The sequence below is a fragment of the Trematomus bernacchii genome, unplaced genomic scaffold (assembly GCF_902827165.1).
Source record: "Trematomus bernacchii unplaced genomic scaffold, fTreBer1.1, whole genome shotgun sequence".
In the NCBI taxonomy this organism is placed as follows: domain Eukaryota; kingdom Metazoa; phylum Chordata; class Actinopteri; order Perciformes; family Nototheniidae; genus Trematomus; species Trematomus bernacchii.
The window spans coordinates 8,491,299-8,502,891 of NW_022987513.1; the positions used below are offsets into that span (position 1 = coordinate 8,491,299).

General features: G+C 40.7%; 2 protein-coding genes across 5 annotated transcripts; one reads left to right on the forward strand and one right to left on the reverse strand.

Annotated features, from left to right (window-relative positions):
* Positions 1–1,109: 1,109 nt before the first annotated feature.
* itpkca (inositol-trisphosphate 3-kinase Ca) lies at positions 1,110–6,255 on the reverse strand. Of its 2 annotated transcripts, none has more exons than XM_034113616.1 (7): positions 6,160–6,255; positions 4,484–4,596; positions 4,174–4,387; positions 3,479–3,683; positions 3,179–3,280; positions 3,023–3,094; positions 1,110–2,913 (listed from the first exon to the last, which is right to left on the reverse strand). In XM_034113616.1, the coding sequence occupies exons 2-7, from the start codon at positions 4,587–4,589 to the stop codon at positions 2,707–2,709; spliced, it is 906 nt and encodes a 301-aa protein (XP_033969507.1). In that variant the 5' UTR covers positions 4,590–4,596; positions 6,160–6,255; the 3' UTR covers positions 1,110–2,706. The 2 variants fall into 2 exon arrangements, with proteins under 2 accessions (XP_033969507.1, XP_033969501.1); XM_034113610.1 differs by having other exon boundaries at positions 4,484–4,583; positions 6,160–6,241.
* ccdc61 (coiled-coil domain containing 61) lies at positions 4,590–11,575 on the forward strand. 3 transcript variants are annotated; one of them, XM_034113600.1, is made up of 13 exons: positions 4,590–5,682; positions 7,011–7,191; positions 7,283–7,365; positions 7,924–8,084; positions 8,202–8,354; positions 8,434–8,641; positions 8,732–8,832; positions 8,948–9,162; positions 9,253–9,331; positions 9,415–9,612; positions 9,698–9,731; positions 10,379–10,445; positions 10,535–11,575. In XM_034113600.1, exons 2-13 carry the CDS (start codon positions 7,044–7,046, stop codon positions 10,627–10,629), a joined length of 1,542 nt encoding a protein of 513 aa, XP_033969491.1. In that variant the 5' UTR covers positions 4,590–5,682; positions 7,011–7,043; the 3' UTR covers positions 10,630–11,575. The 3 variants fall into 3 exon arrangements, with proteins under 3 accessions (XP_033969491.1, XP_033969486.1, XP_033969495.1); XM_034113595.1 differs by having other exon boundaries at positions 7,034–7,191; XM_034113604.1 differs by having other exon boundaries at positions 7,034–7,191; positions 8,732–8,814.
* The last annotated feature ends 18 nt before the right edge of the window (positions 11,576–11,593 follow it).

The window sequence follows — 11,593 nt, forward strand, 5'->3', positions numbered from 1 at the left end:
CACAGATCAATTTGAAGTTTAAAAGTTTAAAAAAATAAAGATGGTACCTGTTCTCGTAGACAGCAGTGTGCGTTGCCGCTCCGCTGTGATCTGCTGCACAATGACCAGCGAGAGGAAGTCTCTTGAGCTGTTTGTGCAAAGCGAGAGGCTGTCTGATGTTTCATCTGTCACACACTGACATCACCACTGCCCACCCCTCTGTCTTTGAGCACAGCCTGATTGGACTCCTCATCTCTTCATTTTGAAGCAACTACTTACCTTTTTCTAGCCTTCATCACACCCAATTCAACTTCAGCGCAACAAGTGACCCAAGGTTTGCTTTATATATTTGGTCCTATAATCACTGATCCTATAATCACTGATTGTAGGACCTGATTTGAATTTTAATTCTACCCTAATATTCAGCAGTGGCATAAGCATAAGACAACTGTCATGTGACCAGAAACTCACCACATTTTGAACTGACTGAATTATAAGAGCAGAGCTGGCCTCTCTGTCTTCACCACCACTGAGGTGCCTTTGTGCAAGGGGGCTTTTTGTTGTTGCTGCAGACTGTGTGGGAGGATTTGTTGGGCATGACTTTCAGTTTCTCTGTCTGCTCATCCCTTTAATCTCGTCTGGTGGCGCGGCCGAGGGCAGGGGTTCCCTCCGCCTGCCGTCTGATGGCTGAAGCACAGGTGTGGAGACAGAAACACATCTGCCTTCATCTCTCCACTCAGCTCTGCATCAGGTGTTGAACTGCAGGTTGTGTCATGTTCTGTTTATAGTGCTGAAATATATGCCTGTAAAAGGGTATTTTTGTGACAGTTATTACATCAGTACAAATAAATGAATCCATCAACGTAGTACTAAAAATTGATTTGGCAATAATAAACAAAAAGCTTGGAATCTTTCACTATATACAGAATTTGAATATGACATTGTACTCTACACTGAATATATGTAATATAAGTTTCAATAACAAGTATTAGGTTCAATTTAATATTATTGCTTTCAACTAACCAAGTACAATTATGTGTAATTTGATGTGACACATAATACATTTAATTTAAGTTTTTTCAGTCCCTTTCAAGTACTCCAAACCAACATGCAAGTAACAATAATATAAATAGGTTTTACTTAATTTGTTTATTTTAATACAGTTTTGATTCATATTTGTAGCCAAAGGTAAATTTCACATCAATCTGCAATTAATCAAACAGTATTGTTTTGTTTTGACAGATCAACTGTCATGTATGAAGAAATGCACCATCTGCTTGATATTGATGTTTTAGATTATACAAAACAGTCCAAACATCAAACGTTATACTTGTAAAGAAGATAACAACAGCAGGTTTGCATTAGTCACCCCTACACTGAAGAGAGAAAGGTGCAAATTCAAACCGCCAAGGTGTGCGCTGCAGGAAGGACACGAGGGGAGTTTTATACCATTTAAAAACTCTGTCTGGCAATGACAACCAACTACTGACAACAAGTCGCTAAAAGGTTATGATAGCATTAAAAAGTCACTTGTCTCTAAAAGATTAAAGTATAAATAGTGTGATATTACTCAGTTAGCTGATTAAAAATGTAATGTTAATCTACTAGTGCTTCTTTCCATGCTATCGGCTCTTTGAGGCTGTAGGTAGGAACAATGTGCTTTGAGCTTAATGCTAATGTCATAATGCTAACATTTTACCAGATTACCATGCTAGCATGTACTAAATTGCAGTAAACACTAAAGCGGAGGTATCAGTTTTGTAAATGTTGAGTATTGGGCAAACTACAATTGTGTGTCGCTACGTCATGACAATCTAGTACGTTTCACTGAAATGTCAACCTTATTGTGCTAAAGTGGAAGTCAAAAAAGTCATGAGGAATTATCTTAAGGGCACCATGAACTAAATAAAATAGGTACATTTCTTGAATAGTAAATAATGTAAATAATATAAATGCAATGTTAAAAATCGAATTAATAGCCCCATCTTTCACTATGTGCAAAGGTCTGATATTGTTAGACCACAAGAAACACCCTAATTATCATTGGTCTGAACTATTAACATAAACTGACACATACCTTGATTTGATATCCATTAAAGCTGCAAAGCATAGTGTTTAATTTCTCAATCTAGTGTTTAAAACAAATTATGATAATATGCAAACAAATGAATTAATGAAAAGCAGGAATGAATGTCCACTTTGAACGTTTTAGCACCATTTTCTTGACAAAGTGTGACATTTAAATCTCCAGGCAGAAGGAGCAGCCATTTCTTTGGCCTATAATTGCTTGTGCCATGTTTTTCCTGAAATAATGAGCAGGCTACCTCGAGACATTTGGATTAGCTGCGCTGAGGCTGGACAGTTAGATTATGTTTGACTCTTATTGTGTAAGATCATTGTTAGTGGCAGATCGGTGCAGGCTAGTTTATGTCTATTCAATCAGTGGTCAAACTTTAAGAGGCTCAGGTTGAGATTTCATGGATCACCAATGACCTTTTGACCAATGGTGTGGGCCTAATTAGCAGGAAATAATTTATTTGTGAGCACATTTTGCAAAATGTGTTGGTATCGCAATAAATCCCCCTCATAATGCGTTTTCCAATATAGTTAATCCCATAATTCTGACAAGCCATTTCAGAGTCAAGAAGTCCATCGGCAGTCACTCACTTCCATTGTGAGTCTTAAAGGAAAGATTAAGAGTAAATGTCCACATTTTAAGAGGGGTATTCAGGTCAGTGGCAGCATGTTGGACAGTATATCAATGAGGTTGTCTAGACCCCACAGGTAGCCATCTTCTCTATTGCCCTCCACCCAGGGAGTGCGGTGGTCCAAGGAAAGGTGTGCCGGCAATGCCGCTGTCTTTCCAAAGTCAATCATCCAGACTCCTGTTCTGCCTTTCCAGTCATGAAGGAACAATAAGGAACTGCCCACGACCTGCAGGGATAAAGCTGTTAGGGAAAAGATCCTCCTCTGGACAAATGTGATTTATTATCAGACAAAGCCTGTTACACCAGTAAATAAAAAGAAGGTCTAAATGTCTAACCTCATGTGTTCTGAAGAAGACGGATTCTTCCAAGACCTGCCGCAGTTCTTTCAATCGTCTCAGATAGCCCCACTGAAGGGAAAGAAACAAGATTTAAAAAGAGAGGAAATAGAACACATGATCAAGTAAATGAAATCCAGTGAAGGTCACACTCACCACAATGTGTGTATTTGACTCAACAAAGTTGTTGAAAGCTGCCATCACTTGATCTCTGCTTTTGGTCCTTTTGAAGTTTGTGTGACATTCTTCATTTGACTTCTGCACAGGAAACAAACAGGTCACAGCATTATAATGCAAAACTAAAAACCTGAATCCAACACAGTGTACCGTTAAACTATGAATTCAGACATTTATTGCTGCATTCCTAAAATATTTAGTTTAACATCTTTTATTTGCTACACATCAAGATGAGTCAATAACCTCACAGAACTGCCTTTGATGAACTTTGGAGCTTACCCTGAATCCTTCGATACGGAAACCCAGAGACGTGGTGGAGCTCAGCGTCTCCCTCCACTGCATGTACCTGGTTTTCAGCACTGCCTGCTGGGTTCGCTCCTGCACCGTAGGGGCCTCTGGGTCCACTGCCACCATCTTCTCATACATGTCGTTACGGGGCTGCGGCCGCTCTTTGGCCAACAGCAGCTCCCTCTCCAGGTACGTGCTGTAAAGGAAAGTGCCTCACTGTAATTAGACTGGAGCTAATTAACTGCATTTAAAGCTATTAAAACTGTGAAAACAAAACAGGAACATTATGCTTTCACATAATTCAGGTCAAGTCTAGTTTATTTATGTAGCATATTTCACAACTGGCATATACTGAATGTGATTTGAAAAAAAACATACATGATCAAAAGGAATAGGTTAATAAAGTACCATTATTAATATTAAAAAGAGAAAATGTACACAGATTCTAAAATAAAGTAAATGTGTAATGTTGCTTTAAATAGGACCTCATACATTTGTCCTTACAGAACAGATGTTCAGTCTAATACATGTATGTGTGTTTTATAATGTAGTTTTTCAGCTTCCAATATATTGATATGGAGGATATAAGGTATTTTACTGCTGAATTATGTCTCCCCATTCAAATGTGTCTAAGATAAAACCCATTCACTTCTCTCGGTGACAAGATATGATCAGTTAACGCTCACCGGCTGCCCATCTTGCAGTCCATGACGGCAGGTGTGTTGAAATGGGTCAGCAAGTTATCCATCATGTTGTAATCCTGCTCGTCCCGCTGCACTACCCCGTGGTAGGCTGGAACAAAGGGCTTTAAAGTGTCCTCCATCAGCCTGAGGTAGCACTGTTGCTCTCCCTCACAGAACCTCTTCAGCAGGGTGCCGTAATCCCCAACATGAAAGCTCCCTGTGGAGACAAGCGAGGAAAGAAAACAAGCCACGGATATATTTTTTTTAGACCAAAATAAGACCCTTTGAGAAGCAAAAGGAAAGTGAGACAAACCTGCATGTCCGACCACTTGCAGCCACTGCTGGGGTTTCTTTGGGGTCATGGGGAGGAGAGATGTAGTCCCACAACTTTTATGATTCTTCCATGTGGAGTTCTGCATGTAAAGACTAAAAAACAGTCAGTATTTCTGTAGCCAACACACACACACACACGCCAGGTCACACTCCCCTGCCGCTGCAGCAGACTTCAGACTCAGTCACTCGCCTTTTTGCCTTATGGGTGAACAAGGTCTCCGTGGTAACAGCCCTTTACCAAGACTAAGTGAAGAAAGGAAGGGGTCGGCTCCGAACTTGTGCAACAGGTTCATCAAACATTTACAGGAAGCACTTGTTTTCTACTGAAAGCTGTTATTAAACACAAAACCAAACAGCACAAGGCGTATCACGCAGATATCAGCAACTGGAAGTCTGTTTCAAGATTTTTTGTGATGTTTAAAATGTGATGACACAATTATTTCAATTGATGTGTATAGGGAAAAATTGATAATGTTTATATTATTATAATTCAGATAAAACAAATTAGTGGTACAAGCTTCACACAAAGATATTCTTTGTTCTATCTGTTCATTACATTTGTTTATAGGATAACTTACTGTCCAGGCACTACAGATTACAAACTAACACTGTCCCTGTTAAAAATAAAATAAATAAATCAGATGATTTTCAATTAGAAATGTATACTGTACATCAGCACTGTTTTGGATTGAATGCATCCTCATTCGTAAGGCTTTATTATTATCATTGATTAACATTATATAATATCATATCAAGGAATAAATCTGATAAAATACTTCTGTATTTCGTTCTGCATAAGTCACATTTTGTAATGCATATTTTAGATAGTCATACTGCTCCTGTATCTGATACTATTTTCCATCTTCTTCCTCTGGAGGCAGTGAGTGTTCACCGCCGCTGGAGGGCAGCGGTCCTCCGGAACGCGCGAGCCTATGTGAAGCAGCAGAGGAAGAGGCGGCGGAGCAAACTGAAGAAGAAGAATTTAACGGTTCCCGGTTGTTGAACCGCTCCCGTCTCCACGGTGCCGCGCCGGTGCATCCACAGTAGTTCTGACTGTGCTGTCACCTCCCATCAAGCGCCTGGCTCTTTCACCACCTCACCTCGCTGGCCGCTTTGTTTTACAACGTTTAGCTATGTGTTGACAACTTCCCTCATTACGGATCGTTTCTGCGACCAAAGGTAACGTTAACGTTTTTTGTATACATGTGTTGCGTTCATTCAAACACTGATCAATCACACACTGATCGTGCACACACGGATAATGCACACACTGATAACATTATTCATGTGGTTCACACACAGATAGCTCGGTTAGCTATCTGCGAGTCAAGTTAACTGACAATGATCTCAATGCTAGCTAACCTTAGCTAACGTTCAGTTAACCCCAGAAAATGAGTAGAAGATAACGTCGCGTTATTTAAATACAGTGTAAAAGCCCACCACGAACAGTTGTTAGAGCCGACCCTCAAACTGAATGGTAATGTTGTGAAGTAACTATGCCAAACACGCAGTTACCCGAGCGTGTGTTTGTGTGCATGTCAGTGAAAGATGAACACACATTCATGTCGCTTTCACTCGCACGGGAGAAAGTGAAGTCAAGCGCGAAATCTAACACCATTGTACCGCAATAATAAAGAGACACAATTAGCAACGTACCTCGTAAAACATGTCTCAAGTCATTTGCTGAGTCCTCAACGTAGGATATGACCAACCAACCAGAACTTTTCTCCAATAAAAATGATGACACCTTTTTAAAATGGGCTGTTTGGCTCACTACCGCCCCGTGCGGTGTGTTGTGATGAAGACAGCATGTGAGAGGGCAGTACACACCGTGAAATAGGAAGATAAATACAGAATAATGATATAGTTTCGTTTAACACAACTATTTATAAATACAGCTAAGTCCAAGCCAGCAGACCTCTATTTTCTATAGTGGGGTCAACCCTGTGTTTAATGTACTCATGTACTTTGCCGAAACAATCCCATGAGTGGAAAACAGGACATGCACATAATACCTGCACAACCTGATAAACTCATAATGTGGCTTCTAGGTTCTTATCTCAGGCCATGACCCCACTTGTAGGCATATCAAATACTCAAAAACTCTTTATGTTACATTTTAGGATTGATTTTAAAAGAATTAACAGTTGCACCGATTCAGATTCCCTTTAAAACTTCCTAAATAACATGTAATCAGGTTCCGATTTGTCCAAATGTGCCAAGACGTTTGATATGATTTTAATCCTCAACACCTACCAGACTTTGCGCCATCAGTTAACATTAAGTCCATGTTTTTTGCAGACTTAGCAAGATGTTGAAAATGTGTTTTCTTGGTCAAATCAGGGTTATAATGAGGCTTAATATATGTCCCTGACCTCAGATGTATGTAGCTCTATGACATGACAATTCCTAACCATATAGAATCTTGTAAAAAGTCCAACTAACATTATAACCAAGCTGTTAAACAGAAGGTAGTTAATTGATTCCTGTACTTCTTGATTCTTAAGATCAATTTATTTCTCCCACCCAGACTCAGAGCGATGGAGGAGGGCTCTGAGGTGGTGGAGGATATTGTATTTCGAGGAGTGGAGTTTTCTGTGAAGATAGAGGTGGACAAGGGTTTGCTGATAGTTGAAATATCTGACGCTATGACGGCAGATCAGTGGAGAGGGGACTTTGATCCAGCATGTAAGTAGTAGCATAATGCATCTATAATAGATATAATGTCATACCAGGCACAAATATTCTCACTCACACTATTTTAATACATTTTTTTCAGACATCGAAGACCTCACCCGCAAAACTGGCAACTTTAAGCAATTCCCTATCTTCTGCAGCATGTTGGAATCAGCTGTTAGAAAGGTATGTTGGAAGGGGCCCTAATACAGAATGGTACAACGATGCAGCGGTGGCACAAACGCATGCAGTCAATAGAAAGATGTGGACAGACTCGGATCTGCTCGAGGCTGTGTGAGCTGAGGCGAGACTCATTCATTCGAGTTCAATGTTTCCACTTGAGCGCAAAATGTACAGTTCTCTCTAGCTGTCAATGAGACAGCTAGAGAGAACTGTATTCCCTCTATGCCTTTCATTAATGTTGAGGAACAGAGTCCAAAAGGAAAAGGCCTGGAGGAAAATAAGAGAAACAATTGCACATTTTGGTACATTTAGAAAGCATTGTTGAAGTCCTTTTTCCACAAAACTACCAGGGATGTTTATATGATATTTACTTACACAGTACTTGTTTTGTCACATGACATTTGGGGAAGTATGGTTGGTAATTTGCTGTGGTCAATTTGGCAGATTCAGGTCAACCTCTGCCATTATTATAAATGACTGGATGTCCCCAGGTAATACTAGTCCAGGTGAAAAAGGTCTGTTTTATTTCAGTTGCATGGTTAACTTGAGTTTTTTCTGCAGATGAGTGATTCTGTTACACTTGACCTCTTGACCTACGCCGACTTGGAGCTGCTCCGTAACAGAAAAGCCGGAGTGGTTAGTCGTCCTCGTGGAAATCAACAGTCCTCTGCTCTCACTGCCAAAAGATATCTCATCCTCATATACACTGTGGAGTTTGACAGGTTTGTGTCTCATACACATCACATTTGAAACATTATTTAGTTGGTGACCTACACATTTTTACTTTTCAATATTTTGTGTATACAACTCATGATTTACTGACTTGTTTGTGCTTGTAGGATACACTACCCGTTACCCCTACCCTATGTGGGTAAGCCTGACCCCGCCGCCCTGCAGAAGGAAGTCAGAGCTCTGAAAGCTGAGCTCAACACTGTCTCCTCTCATGGAATCAACAAAGCTGCACAACAAGAAATCCAGCAGCTACGAGCAGAGTAGGTGGCTTTCCATCTTGGTGTCAAATATAAAGGGATGTGGGACTTTTTTTTTTAACTGTCTGCTACTGTTTCCAAGGCTGGCTCTGGTGAAAGAAGAGAAGGAGGCCATGGGTAATGTGCTGGAGCGACTGCAGATCGGTGGAGGTGGTTCGGTGGCGGGACGAGAGGACAGGAGGGGGCGAGATGTGGTGAGGCATCTGGAGGAGCAGCTCCTGAAGGAGAGGGCCAAAGGTCAGCGCTCAGCCAGCAAAAGATGCCAGGACCAGCAACTCCTCATGGAGCAGGTGGACCTCTTCTGCTGCTCAAAATAGTCAAAAATAATTTATTTTGTTTCCTTTTGTGACTAACATGTTTTTATTCCCTGTCCTGGCTAGTTTGAGGGTCTGAGAGCATCAGAGTGCGCTCTCCGTGTTCGGGTCAAGAGTCTCAGCAGTGAACTGGCGTTACTACGGAGAGGGTTAGACATTCTCAGCGTGTACTATATCTTTACTTTCTCTCTCTCTTCTATTCATTCACTTACAATGTAGACTAGTACACGTGAATATAGATGACCTGCTAACGTAGCACACACCCTCTTTGTGTGTCTGCAGGAGAGTGACTCCTGGTCACATCAGCTCTCGAGGGGATGGGGAAGCCTATCGCTCTCTGTCCCGCGAGAGGAGGTCGGGGTACGGGACAATGAGGGCTCGCTCGGGGTCCAGAGAGCGGATTGAGGACAGAGGGCAAAGGTCAGAGGAGAGGGGAAGGAGAGCGGACTCTTCGGGACCGCGTGCTTCCATACGCAGGCCGTCAGCTTCTCCCACAGGTACTGGCTGTGCCTTTCTATATTTAAAAAAGGCTAAATCAAATTTCTGATCTTTGTCCTGATTTTTTTTTCTTCCTTTTTCTCTTACAGGGTCCCAGGTTCAACGCTTTGACCCAACTGCTTACATACAGGACAGACAGCGCAGACAGAAAGACGCAGACCTCAAAAAGTTGGTGTCAAACAATTGTTTTGCATATTTGACACCCTTACATTTGCTCAGAAAAGCTATTGTAACCCTGTGTTTTGTTTCAGACAGAGGAAGGTACGGAGGGACATTCTCATCTCACCCAGCGTCCCAGAGAGGGGGCGTTCACGCTCCAGGGACGCCTATCCTCACATGGCCCGGGCCGGCAGCAGAGGCAGGAGCTTATCCATAGAGCGGAGAGGGAGCAGGAACTCCTCTGAAAGCTCCTTAGTGGATATGGAAGAAATGTCCAAAAATCTGTTCAGGTGAAGGCATTACATCTGGATAGCTTCTGTAAATGATCTGTTGTTATAACTGGGTATTTAAATGTCTGTTTTTCTATGTTTGCAGAGGAAGAAAACAGACCTACAACGGACCCAGTGTGGTGAGTGGCCTGGTTATAAATGTACCTCTAGTTAACTGTTTATTGCTGCGCTATCATTTGTATGTAAAATATGGTATATATATTTATATACTGTCAACAAATCCCCCAAAAAAGACCAAATCAACAACTCTAAATACTGTCCGACTCCAAGGTGTCATATCTCCAACCCTATATGTTCTTCCTGAAGATTTTTTTTTAAGTAGTTGCAAATAAATAGTTACCTTACTTTATTAATTTCCTTAAAACATTCAGGCCCTTATGTCTTCATCATTTTTTTTAAATAACAGTGAGTTGCATCTTTTTGTATGGGATCATTTTCATCTGTACATTTTAACACGTTTGACACCAGTGCGTATTTAATTCTGCCGGCTGGTATAAATTGGATGGACTCAAAATAGAGTGCCTATGTTCATCATAATATAGGAACATGTAACACAGTGCAAGATGTGTGTTTTAATCCTTGTTTTACCAACAATGGATATTTTACACACGGAGGAAAAAGCTAAATATTTAAAGCTTTGGTTAAACAGACGATGATTGTTAGTTAAGTCCACCACCTAGAATACATTGATAAGTTTTGGGTTTTTCAGACAAAAAATACAGAATGATGGCGCCTCCTTTTTAATATGCGGTTTATCGGTTTCTAGTCTAGAGGAGGCATTTCGACCAGGAAGCAATTATGCAGTACTCCAACCCACAGAATGAAAGACAAAGGTAATTAGTCCACGTCTTTTAACATTTTTCTGCAATAACCCTATAAAAAAAGGTTAATCCTATAATACCATTTCTGTTTCCCACCCCAGAGAGCTCCATAGATACAGGAGCTGAGCTGTCGGACATCGATGCCCGGCTGCTGGCCCTGCAGGAGTACATGAGGGACCTGGACACAGGACACTAACAACACAGCATGGTATATCTGAAAACTGCACAATGTGGAGCTCAGGCCATCTTTATTTTGTTTTATTACCGTGAAAAGACTGAGGAACGGTATGAGACCACTGCTCATGTAAGAGACTAAAACCCAGAAGCTCAGATCCAGGCCTTCAGGACAGCTGCAGCCATCACTGTGAAGGACTACTCTGTTGACTGAACTCTTATGTTTTTTAATATACCACGTTTTTATAAATTAACTTAAAGATGTCTGAGTGTATCGTTATCCTTTCTTTCTCAACACCTGACCAACACTAGTTACATGGATGTAAATGTTTGGCAGTCCTTAAGTAATTTATTTTCGTCCCTACTCACTGTCGATGTGTGTTCTTTCCTTTTTTGGTCGATGGAGAGCACAACACGTGTTTTCTCTAAATGTGTGTCATCATTTCTAAACACATTTGAACCAAGCAGCTATTTTAAATAAAATGTGAATAAGTGCGAATGTGTTTAACATGTTAACCAGAGTGTTGAACCTGCGATGGACTGCTGTGTCTGCCCACTGCGGTGATTTTGTGGTTAAATGTCATTGCAGCCTAATTCTGCATTTTATATCCGTATGTTGTTAAATTAGCTCTATTTCCTGCTAGACCTTGAACTCAACATTACCAGCGATCCAACCTTTTAGTTTATCCACGTAGTGCATTAAAATGTTACATTTTCTATTTTGTGTGACCGAAAGTAGACCCAATTTTCCATAAAACATATGAATCTTTGGTAACATTGGTGTAAGGGAACAATACTTATCTGCAAAGATAAATGATATGCCAAGTGTGAGAACACAGACTCCTTTTCTATGATCGTGAAATTGCCAAATTTTGTATCAACTGTACGTTTTTCAAAGACTGTAACTCTATTTTTCCCCAGCCTAATGTCTTTTATACCTTCTAAAAATATAATTTATAAGAAACATATCCGGTTTTGTTTTTTTT

Bases quoted from the DNA above. Each gene is read 5' to 3' on its own strand.
- itpkca (XM_034113610.1), bottom strand. The intron at 3,281-3,478 runs GTAAGCTCCAAA...TTTCCTGTGCAG, and splicing joins TCCGTATCGAAGGATTCAGG to AAGTCAAATGAAGAATGTCA. The intron at 2,914-3,022 runs GTTAGACATTTA...TTATCCCTGCAG, and splicing joins TCTTCTTCAGAACACATGAG to GTCGTGGGCAGTTCCTTATT.
- ccdc61 (XM_034113600.1), top strand. From the start codon at position 7,044: ATGGAGGAGGGCTCTGAGGTGGTGGAGGATATTGTATTTCGAGGAGTG. The intron at 7,192-7,282 runs GTAAGTAGTAGC...CATTTTTTTCAG, and splicing joins AGGGGACTTTGATCCAGCAT to ACATCGAAGACCTCACCCGC. The intron at 9,332-9,414 runs GTTGGTGTCAAA...GTTTTGTTTCAG, and splicing joins AAAGACGCAGACCTCAAAAA to ACAGAGGAAGGTACGGAGGG.